General features: G+C 40.5%; 1 protein-coding gene across 17 annotated transcripts in view; it reads left to right on the top strand.

The window, feature by feature from the left end:
- The window catches only part of BRSK2 (BR serine/threonine kinase 2), a 317,659-nt gene that overhangs the window by 247,421 nt on the left and 58,080 nt on the right, over positions 1 to 12,158 (top strand). For all 17 annotated transcript variants that reach the window (XM_074918029.1, XM_074918020.1, XM_074918027.1 and 14 more), the window contains exons 8-9: positions 491 to 637; positions 8,161 to 8,192. In XM_074918029.1, coding sequence (XP_074774130.1) covers positions 491 to 637; positions 8,161 to 8,192 — 179 coding nt within the window. The remainder of the gene's footprint in view (positions 1 to 490; positions 638 to 8,160; positions 8,193 to 12,158) is intronic.

The raw sequence follows: 12,158 nt of genomic DNA, 5'->3' as shown, positions 1-12,158 counted from the left end.
CCATCAGAAAGAGGGTGTTCTTACGGTCTCTCAAATGCTGTTCACCTCCTTTTCAATGTCTGCAATAAACGTGTCTCAGGATGTAAATAAGGAGATGATAAACGTTGGTGCTGTGAAAGTATGCCCAGGAGGAATACTTTCAAAATATCAAAAGCTTGAGCTACATTTAAGTGAATCCATGCATCTTTGGTGAATTTGCCTTGGAAAAGCAATTTCATATTTTGTATTATGTTCTATACTGGTAATAACTTTCTAATTAAAGGTCTAATAACAAAAACTATGTCCTCAGTTTTGTTTCCTGTGTTGGCGTAAATACAGCAGCACTAAGAAATAATTTCTTTTCAATGGATAAAAAGGTTTTTTCACATACTATAATAATTTATTATTAGCTGCCTTCCTCTTTTCCATTCTCTCACCATGTTTTCTCCTTTTGCCCTCCCCAATTCCCTTTCTCTCATCTCTCCCATCCACCACTGTCACATCCCTGCAGGGTGCCCTGCCTTTCGATGACGACAACTTGCGGCAACTGTTGGAGAAGGTGAAACGTGGAGTGTTCCACATGCCACATTTTATCCCGCCGGACTGTCAGAACCTTTTGCGGGGGATGATTGAAGTGGATGCCTCGAAACGTCTCACGGTAAGAAGACGTTTGCTGTGAGTCATGTGAGCAAGGCTTCGTTTGTCACCTTCTTGCAGTTCCGGTTGAATAACTAAGGTAACTTGTTGATTTACTGCAATTCCTGTGTGTTTCCTCCTGAGCAAAGAATGAGTGGAGTTGGTGGAGCCTTTGGGAAGAAGTTAGTTACCTTCTCTTTTGAATCCTAAGGGCAGATTACCTTTGTGTCTCTTCTCTAGCCTCATAGTCTCCTTCATATATAACAGTGGGCATTTAGAAGAAATCCCTCATAACGTCATTAGAGTGCTACTGACCCATTAGCACATTTTGGAGTGCACCTGAGTTGTCTGGCTCTCTGGGCTGGTACAGCAGTTTGTTGGGGACATGATGTAACTGTTTGAAGGTCAAAACTGCTAGGACTGTTATTTGAAGCTTTGCTGTTAAACAGAATATGCTTTTCTTACATTTTTGACAAAAGTGATGGCTTCTCACTCCATGCCACGCAACCTGCATTGTATTCTATGCTGGATTTGCTCTGCATTAACCTCTAGCAGCCTTCAGAGCAAGTGTCTTCCAGCCTGCTCTTTCATCTTGTGCCCTGCAGTGCTGAGCACGATCAGCCCCACAGTGTTGAGCTCCTGGCACTCAGCACTGAGTCTTTGCACCTGAGATACAACCCATCACTACAACAAGAGACTACAAGGGTGGGCTTTACAATCACTGTGTAGTGATTGTATCCTTCATTAACACTGCGTTGATGTTTTGGGGAATTAAAAAAAAAAAAAAATTAGCAATTAAAATCATTTTGGAAAGCAAGATTGCCTGCTTGTCAGTGGAGGCGTCTGCCTTTATGGGTACATTGCCCTTGTAAATCCTATTGTCAGGCTGTGGTGATGATTTTATACAGATTTACTAAGCTCACAGATTCTGAGTGGGAGTATGTATAAAGAAATGTAAATTTAAAACTCCTCCTGGTTCTTCAGTCTGCTAAAATATTTATAAATAAACTCTCAGATCACTGCTTGGCCTCTCTGCTGAGATTGCTAACAACAGCATCAGTCTGTGCCAGCTGTGGTGGTGCTTTTGGGATGCAGACACCTGTCTGCTAAGAAGTGAACTGAAACTCCCTTCGCAGCTCTCTTTACAGTATTACCTGACAGCTGCAGTTGGGTCTTTCTTCCATTCATTATGAAACCAGGTCATGCTCTATTTAGTGACGTAGGTGAAAACTTCTTTATGATATTACTAGTATCCCCACTTCTGCAAACCTAGTAGCCGTCACATTTGCAGTACATAAGTAACACTGATGGGGGAAAAAAAACCCACACAAAATACCAGGCACTTTAAAAGGCCTTTCTTAAACAGATTTTTAAAGAAATAACGTTTTCCAAGTATTTTCATGGTAAATCCACTGCAGAGGTTAGGGCTATACTCTGAGACATGAAACAACTGTTCTTAATGACCAAGAAAGTCACCAAGTCTCTCTTTTGCTTAGTTTCCTTTCCATAATGTAAACATAACAGGTTTTCTGTTGGTTTTTTTTTTTTCCTCTCAAAGATCTTAGTGCCAATGATTTGAGTATGCCAGGGAGCAAATCATCAGATGATAGATCTTCTTCAAATTGTTCTGAGTTTTTCCATAGAGCGTAGTCCCTAAATGTTTTGAATTGTGCAGTACAGCAGAGAATGTACACGAGTAAGAGAGAAAACAGTTAAGGCAAATCAAGGTTCCAGAGTGGCACCCCCCTCCCCCCCCTCCTTTTCTTGATCAAAATTGAGCTCTTATTTCCTTAGGGAGGAAAAAACCCCAGATACTTATTGACAAGCGCTAACCAGTGAACTGTGAATTCAAAATAAAACATATTCAAGAGCTGGGAGTCAGGAGGAAAAAAGGATAGCTCTTTGTTATTAGCTGCAATCTTATTTTCATTATTTTAGGGTCTCTTGGTTTGCCATCTCTGCTGCTGTCACACTTGTACACTGTTAGCGTGCCGGCTGCTTAGATTGCCAGGCAGAAGGGAGCTCTTTGTTTACCATACAGGCGCCGGGAATATATAGTTCATTTTGAGGAGAGATCTGAATTCTATTTTAGCTGTGTCCTGTGAAAAAGGGTATAAATATGGGCTTATTTGGAAGCCTTTATTCCTCGAAAATATCTCACTTGAATCAATTTGATATTTATACAAAGACCTGAGCGAAATTGCGGCATGGGTACAGTAAGTACAGATGTAGCTGTTACCAGTATCTCACTGGTGAATTCAGCATAAAAATACAGTGAAATATAAGGTCACTATAATTTTTTTCTTTCATTTTTCCCTTCCTCTCTCTTCTTTGTTCCTTTTTTTTGATTTGTATCTCTTTTCATCCAACTGCATTTCCCTCCCTGCAGTAATTGCCATTTCACAGCACACCCACACCTTCCCCAGTCCATCTGTTAAAATGATCAACAAAACCAGAACTAGCATTCACGTTTAACTGTCATCATTCGGCTTCAGTGTTAGAGCCTGAGAAGATTAATGAAGAGGAGGGTACTCAGAATTATTGTTGTTGGCCCTTTCCTGCCTTAAGAGATAGGCATTACCTTTCTTTGTATATGATTCATTTATGGAAAGAAGACCTTATTATGTCTTAGTGGAATATTCTTCATGCTCACATCACGTATCATGTAGTCTCAAGTATGGTTAGTGGGACGTCCTTTACCACTGTCCTTTATTGGGCCTATTTTACTAAACATGCTTTAAAATCAAAGAACCCATGTTTTTCTTTCAGTACACTGCCAAGTTCGTCCTAGCTGCTGGTTATGGTATTTCTGACCACCCATATTCATCAAAGATGAAAACACAAAGAATGAGTACTAAGGTGGTCAGCATTTGAGAGAGCCTGTCTGAATAGCACAGCCTAAAATTGCTCCACGTAGTCTACACAGATGATGTCTAAGAAAGGTTGTACTGGTCGTCTGCATATTCATTAGAGGTAATTACTAGTGAGAGAAGGATTATTTAAACTAAAGAAAGATACTGGCACAAAAACAAATGTATGTCAAATGGCCTTACAGGAAAGCAGGCTAGAAATTAGAAGCAGCATTTTAGCCATATTAGTGGGGTTCTGGGACAGCTTTCTATTAAGAGTGGTGTCAGGAGGAAGAAGTGAACTAGTTTTGAGAAGGTTTATGGAATAGAATGAGTGCTCTTGGTGCCTGCAGTATCTTTTAGTTGTGTGCTTTTCAGAAAGTGAATGTTTTTTTCCTTGAAGGTTTCAAATGATTCAGCATCTCTACAGCAGAGAATTACAGCTCCTGTAGTGGAACCCATTTGCATTCTCAGCTGATATTTTCTTCTACAGAAACACAAAGACAAAGGGGGCAGAATAAGGAGCTTTTGGTCCACTTTTCTTTTAAAAATGGATGAGCATTATCAAAACTTTGTCTATAGAGCAAGGCAGATCAGAGCAGATATTGCAGAATAAGCTATTCTGATAAAACTGTGTTGTGGTTTAAGACCAGAGGGCAACTGAGCGCCACAAATCCAACACAAGCTGTTACTGTTCCAGTGCTGACATTTTACTCCAGAGTAGAATGACTTGTCTTCCATGCTGGGTGTCCACATAGTCTGAAATACCTGTCCCTGGATATTATCCAATTTAAATTACACACATTTTCAGAATCTCCTCCCTGATCTTTGTTTGATTTTGTTTCTTCTTGGATTTAATGTATGCTAATGAGGGACCACACCATCTAGAGAATGTTAAAAAATAATGAACAAGGGAAAACTCACCGGATTACTTCTTTGTTTTTCTAAAAGGTCTTATGGTAAGGTGCCTATCACATCATTTAAATTATCTCACTTCACCACCTGTAGAATGGAGGTAATTGTCCGGTTGATGTATTTTGGCTGTAAGGTTTTGACTGCCAAGGGCCTATTCATGCACCATGCACATAGCACAGGGATACTTTGCCCTTGTCAAGGTCCCTGGAGGCTGCTATAGTACGGCTGCTACTACTGACACAGATAATAGTTTCACCAGTGCTGTTAGCACTGCCACCTTGAATCCCTTGGTCAGGAAAAGCCTCTATCTTGACATTATACAGTAGGTTTAAAGCTCAGATTAGAGGATCTTCTGAATGAAGAAGATTCATCTGAGGTGTGGGTCAATTTAGTGCACAGATAGGCTTGAGACTGTTTGCTTTCTGGACAGGGAAGTTTGGAATTTGACAGGAGTTCAAGCCCAGAAGCCTTCATTCGTATCCACAGACTTTGAGAAAGTTTTTCTTTAGGTCAGAACTTTTTAGCTTGGCAACCGCTCTGCTGAGATCAGTGCCGAGGATGTAGACAGCGCTGTCTTGTTTTCCATCTGCCTGTCTGTCTCCATCTGTTGTTCCCTGCCTTAGAAATCAGACGTAAGCTCCTTGGGGGAGGAGACCTCTTTTTCTGATGAGCTTGTACAGCTTTGTATCACAATGGGTCTCTCATCTGTGAGTGGGGCTCTAGATGCTACTTCAGTATACAAGTTGAATATATATTGCAAGTATTTTTACATAAAATTGTGATAAAGGAATTCCCCTTTTGCTTCCATTACAGCATTTTAGCTTGCAGAAGTCTTTCCTCTGACTGTGCATGTGCAATGGATCTGATCATGTTTTGTTGTTTCGGAGATGGCGTCATCAGACAATTGCCTGCGGTGGCTAGGAGATATTAGGAAACAGCATTTTTACAGCTTCCATAAAATGGCATTAAATTTGGCAAATTCATGTGCAAACAGCAAGAAGAACCCTCTGGGAAGGGTTGTTAAATGCCTTCGTCACTTAAATGCATTTAAACATTGTGTTTAAATGAAGGCAGGAGGAGTGAGATTAGCTCCCACTGTGTATCTCCCTCCCCTGCGTTGCATAGTAAAAAGCATACAGACTTCTCCTTGTCAAAACCAATCGCCCTCCCATAACCCTCCTGTCACTTTAGTGCAGATGAGAAGCAACAAAGAATTAATTAATTACCTTTAAAAAAGTAGTGAAGATGTTGGCAGCAGCAAGCATACTTGTAATAACATTTCAATGCAGTTAGGTTTGAATCAGAACAGAAATGGGTTTCGTAGAGTACCTTTCATATCTGGGACATCCCAGCATACTTCACAGCAGGGGTTTTGCTGAATGGCAGATGTGTAGGTAAGCAGCAGCCATGAGAGCTCTCATACACCTTCAAATATATATCACGGTGCTACAGGGCTTCTCTTTCAGAGGAACGCTATGGGTTCATTAGCTTGAAGGAAGATGATCAGCAGGGATGGGCGGAAGGGATTCCTCCTTGACATCTGCTCTGAACGAGCCCAGAGGTTCAATGACTAAGACGTGAACTGATGACCCTCCTTCCTTTCCCTCTGTGACTCAGAAAATGAAGTGCTGTTGCCTGCTTCGCCGTGGCGTTTCTGCATATCGCAGGCACAAAAGAACAATGTGACCCATGGAGACAGAAGATGCAGCAGGAGAAGCAAGCATGAAAGAGGCTTGGACATCGCTTAGCTGTATCATCTGCATCTTGTCTGAAATCATTATTGTCTCTAACCCTCCATGTGGTGTATGTGAAATAATGAGTAGATATGCATCTCACAGAGTGGTTTTACCAAGCAAAGGAGGTACAATACACTCCCTAGTAGATCCTCACAGTACCATGGTCCTGATAAGTAACCGTGCTAAAATCCTGTCCCATGGAAACTGTACAAAATAGACTCTTATTATGTTCTGTGTTTGCACCTCAGCTTGCAAAGAACTAGGAGGAAGAAGGCTGTGTCTCCAGGCTGCTAGGGGAACACCGTAACGTGTACCTTATCTCGAGTTAAGCTGGTCAGGGGCAATGGCAGTGTGTAAGGAAAACTCCGCCTTTTTTGTAATAACAGTGCAGGGATGAAGGGATTGCCTAATGCAAGGGGAATTGTGATGAAGGGGAATTATTGTGACAGAGCTGAGGCCACAGCTGGAAGCTCTGCAAGTCTGCCCGGGCCCGTGGATGTGTGTTCTGGGGGGCACTGGTGGTCCCAGCGCTCGGGCTGGGAGAACACAGCTAGATATGCAAGTACCAACTCCATCTCAGATTGCAGTTTTGTAAAGTCTTGGTTTTAAAAGGTGCTGTTTGTCTCTCATACTGATCCCTCCAGCCTCTTGTCATGCTTCCCTGAGCTGCGTTCCCTTGTTTCTTTGTTTTCAAGAAAAAACGTTTCACTTAAAAAATGATCTCACATAGAGCCGACCTCAGATCTTCCTGGTTTCCCAGGCATGGAGCTGTTGTTCCATAGCACAGAGGTCTCTGATTCCTTGCTCTCTGTGGCAAACACCTACTTGCTGTCTCTGAGATTTTGTTGTTTGTCTGTTCCTCTTTTTTTTTTTTTTTTTCTCTCTGATTCTCATTATTCTGGAATTGAAGTGGAAAGTAATAAGAGCAGGACAGCTGTCTCCGTTCTTCCTGACCAGTTTAATGGGTCTGTGATTTCACCTTATAGCTGTTAGCACTTGAGTTTCCTTCCAGCTCTCGCCTGCCTCTCGCCAGTGTGTTGCACAAGCACAAGCCTGTGTGCAGTGAGTGTGCATATTGCTCTGCACGTACAAAGGTGCTTCATAATGGGGAATATGAGAAATATTGTCTGCATAATTAATAAGCCCTGGGCACCTATGAAAAGTTCTTTTCTATTGTGTGATGCTTAAAAAAAAAAAAAAACAAAAAACCACAGAATAGGAAGGTTTTGCTGTAAGTATGTCATGTGAACTTTTTGTTTACTGTTAAAAGAGTTTCTCTTGGGAAAAGGTTGTTACTTTCTTTTCGCCATGCTTGTGGAAAACACTGTCGTCGTGTAACATTTGCTGGGATCTGCCTTCCATGGGTGGACAAGGGCACTGTTGACCTTTGATCAGTCCTTCATTGCATAGTAAAACCCTTAGGCGTGAAACAGGAAAAAGGGAAGTAAAAGAAATATGCATTCTGGTGTTCAGGTGCTGGAACAATAAATGGTGTTATTTTGACATTGAACCTTACTCTAATTGGTCTTTAGACTTTAACAATAAATGTGAAGCCAATCAAGAATGGGTCCTGGCAGAAGGTCATATCACACATGCACAATTTCTGTTGTTTATTCACATTATCTGTTTGAACCTGTTTCTATTTTCTTCTCTCTCTCTCTCTTTTTTTCCAAAACAAAACTAGAAATGAACTTAAGGTGTAAAGAGTCAGCTATTATGCACATATAGAAAGGAACAATTTGTTAGCTTCAATTAAGTTATAGAGGAGAAGGGCTTAGGAAGGGAAAAACCTAAATTGCCAAAACATTTGCCTGTGAAGCCCTTGTATTTATTCATTTTCCTGGGATTTGCTTCTGAATGATTCCTTATGCCCAGAATTATAGTCTCATTTCCAGTGAGGATGAGGATGCATAGAGCTCCTGTTGTTTGCACAGATCCATCTCTGGAATGTTACACTTACTTGAATAAGCCTTGAGTAAGGATGACTTGTAGAGTTACCTTTTCTATTTTACACCACTAATTCCTTGTTTTCTTTTCCTTTACAGCTAGAACATATTCAGAAACACATATGGTATATGTAAGTAACACTTTTTAAATTCACTTTTGCATGCATTCTTTATTGGTTCTGTTACAAGAGCTGATAGTCTAATGATCTCTGAAGAGAAAGACTAGAGTTTGAAAGCAGCTTTCACACAGGTGGAGAAAGGGACAGAGGACAGAAAGGCATCTCTTTTTTTTTTTTTTTACGTTGTGCTACTCATATAATTTTATCTATATATACCTCAAGCCAGGAGCATTTTCTACAGTGGCTAGCAATTGTTTGAAATAAGACGTTCAGTCCAGCAACTTGCTGTGTTAAAAAGATACCTGCAAGTGATCAGGAAAAAAACCCCAACTAAGCGCCATATTTAATTTGCTATCCAAGTGCTACAGACAATCCCTCGTAATACCTTCTTGACAAGAAAGCTTTAATTCGCTCCTTCTCAGCATCTTGGCTTTTCTCTGAAGTAGAAACAAAAATGATGATATTGATAAGTAAGCACCTGTGAACAGGAGTTTTTCTGTCTCATAATCCCTACTCCTCCTTCTTCACAGCAAGCTAAGAGGCTGCTTCTGACCTTGTAACCTGTTGATGCGAGAGTAGTTTTGTGGCTTGATTAAAAGCAGCAGTCTTGACAGTGAAACAGGAGGTCTGTGAGGAAAGTACACGCCTGTCTAGTGGTTTGGGTATAAGGAAGATTGATGGCTTTTAAAAGTGACCTTGCACTTTATGTAGCCTTAATAGTATTTCAAGAAACCTAAGTAAATAACAATTTTTTTTTTATATACTGATGATAAAAACTAATCAAACTAAGGAGAATACTTCACATATTAAACAAGGAAATGATGCTTTGATATACAGGCTTCTAAGGGTCAGCATACCTACAGGTTCCCCAGGTGGGTAATAGGGAAAGTCCTGCCTTCATAATCCTATCATTGCTCTTGGGAAATACTTTTGAGGATGGTATGAACTGATGTTTAAGCCTGTCACCAGGGAAAAAAACACCTTTGTTTTGATTTGTTTTGTTCTCTCTAACTCTGTCTTATGGGCAACATTCACTTCTGGATTTATCTGACTTCGATGGTGCCTGAGGGCATTCAACAGTTTGTTGAATAATATGGTTTTTTTCTTAGTTCACCTGAAATGGTGGCAGCAGTCTGCCCATGGCTTTTTCTTGCTCTCTACAGTTACCAGTTGACATGGCACCTTTTTAAACCAAAGAAGGACTGGACTGTTGTTTGCTGCAGGTATTTTTTTTTTTTAAGAACTCATGGATAAATGGAAGGGTGAAATCTCTAACTGTAATCTCTGAAATACCCCTCCTATAACGACTTGCTAGCAATTCCAGAAGTAAATGCTATTTACATCAGACTGGAGAGCTGATCCCTATTACTTTAACCCTCCTCAAGATTTTTGCCTGTGAGTTTTCACCTGTTGGAGGACTGTTGTTCTGGATTCACACGCACAATTAGGCAGGAGTTATTTCATGACTTTATTCTAGAATTAGAATTTCAAGATTTTTTTTCCTTGCAGACATAAGCATTCGAACATTTTCATGCACTTCTTAATGCAGGCCAGACTCTCTGACAATTGACACAGTAAACAGTTTTTTACACCAATGTAAATAGCATCTGAGGCTACTTTCAGAAGTAGCAATTGAGTTTTGCAGAAGCAAGTCTCCCCTAGAGTCTCACCGTAGTCAATGCAGAGAGAGAAGGGCTCTTCCAGAAGTCTGTTCAGATTGTCTAAAACAAGGTTTCTGCTCAAAATAGCTTTTTTTAATGAGTCTCTTTCTCATTTTCTCTATACTGGCCATGGATTGACCTAAGGAGGTTAACCTCCTTTGGCTAAATTTAGTCTGTGAATAACCCTGCCACCTCCAAAACTCAGCTACTTTCATCTGGTAATGGTTCACAACCTCTTTGCATTCATTTTGCCTGGAAATACTGATGCTGACAGAGAAGGAGGGGTTATAAGTGTTCTACTCCATGGTTGTTTTGCTCACATCTTCCATTTTTTATTTATTTTATGTAACATTACTATTCTGTGTAAAATTTTCATTCTTTGTCATATATAGGTTACTGACCTGAAAGTTATACTCAGAACATATAAGTGATTTCTCTTAATTCTTCAAATAAATATTAAGGCCACTGTAAAACTGAGGAAAAGATTTAATTGCAGACTAGGTAGACAGAGAAAAAGGTCTTGAAAGTTGAAATCATGATTCACAAGCCTAAAAAAAGGAAAAAAGAAACCAAAGAGAAACCTTTCATCACCAACCTCCAGTTCTTCTTCTCTCCCACCCAAACTAATTCAGTGGGGTTTTTTTAATCCTTTTTAATTGAAATAATTTATTTTTACCTCAAGCACAGGTTATCATAAATCAGCAAATAAACAGTAGTTATTTTCACATTTTTTTAATAAAGCAAGAGGGCAAATACAATTGGCAATTATGGTAAATATATACGCTCCTGTAACATCAAGTTACTGCCCTAATTGTGAAGGTACCAAATTTGCTGAAATCAGAAAAGAATAACTTTGCTTTGCACTGATACAGATGTGGATCTTGGTGTGATTCACAAGGGAATTTCATGGAGAGACTGAAAAAGTCCACCCTGGTCTGGAATCACAGCCATTGTATGCACCAGTCCTCACAGAACAGGACGAGGTTTAAAGCAGCAATTACATTCATGTGGGCCTTTAAAAAATATACGTGATCTGCAGTATTCATCGTGTGACATTGTTTGATGTCTATGTGGGCTGAAATGCAACAAATTTGTCACTCTCTGCTAGACTGAGAATGGAACAGGCAATACAGTCATGCCAATCACAGCCCAGACCCAGTGATTTTCATTTCCTGGAGCACTGAATTGCGTTGCCAAATGACGAGGTGCCTCTTTGCAGATTTTGCTTGTACCTGATGGGGAGGTGTGAAAATTCCTGACTATGTCTGTGGATGACCAGGTGCAGGGCATAAGGAAAATCCACTGCTCAGTGCACAGAAGATGGCAAGCTGTGCTCTCTAGAAATGGTGCCCATGCTGATTGATACAAAAGAAGCTTGTAGGTGATATTCTGCTATAGGCTAGGGTGACTAGTAGGAAACCCAGATTTTCTGGAAATTTTCAAAAACAATAATTCTTTTTAATCTCTTCAAGTTACCTTAAGGACATCTGCTTGTAACATACTGATTAATTAAGTCAATACTTTTTAAAAGCGGACTGCAGATCATTAAAAACCAAAACCACTCAGCTGCTGTTCAAAGGTCTATCCTGCAAGAATTTATCTTAATGACAAGTTCATCGTTGGCTTTAATAGTTCAAGGTTATGATATAATCATTGCATATTACCTGCTGAGAGCTAGATCCTGATCCTAAGAGGTAGGAGCAGCTACCTCTTAAAGACAGGGCACTCCAGGAATAAGATGTTTCTTTAGTTGAAAAAGGATTTTTTAATCTAGCCCCTAGATTCAGAACCCTGGTGTCATCGCAGAAGACATAGATGCTTCTGCAAGACTCCAGGGGGGCGTCCAAAGATGTGTTTTTAGTGGTTTGACACACAAGAACAAATCCCAAGGAGCAGATTCTTTCTCTGTCTTGTATATTCTGCTTCCAGTCCCCTCAACTGAATGAGCAGGGCGTGTATGAGTGCTCCAAGTAAGAGAAGTGGGATCTGACCCATTTTGTCACGACCCATGTAATGCACACCTGAGTCTGGCTCCACAACATGTATCCAGAAAGGGCTGAGCACATTTTCACTGCTTCAAGAGGAGGTAAAATGGAAATTTCCGGGCAGTCTTTCTGCAAGGGATGTTCCACAAACATGGTTAACAGAGCAGATGCCTCACAACTGCATTTCACCTGGCTTAAAAATAAATTGCACCCAGGAACCTCCAGTGATTAAGGTGTAGCATGTAACTGTCCTGCCCTAGCATCAGAGCCCTGGCTGCAATGAAGTAGCATTGCCTTCATACCTTGGAGGAGATAATCTGCATTGGCTCTCT

This window comes from Athene noctua, chromosome 14, assembly GCF_965140245.1.
Source record: "Athene noctua chromosome 14, bAthNoc1.hap1.1, whole genome shotgun sequence".
NCBI lineage: Eukaryota > Metazoa > Chordata > Aves > Strigiformes > Strigidae > Athene > Athene noctua.
Note: the sequence above shows the minus strand (reverse complement) of the source record. Positions and strands in the feature narration are given on the sequence as shown.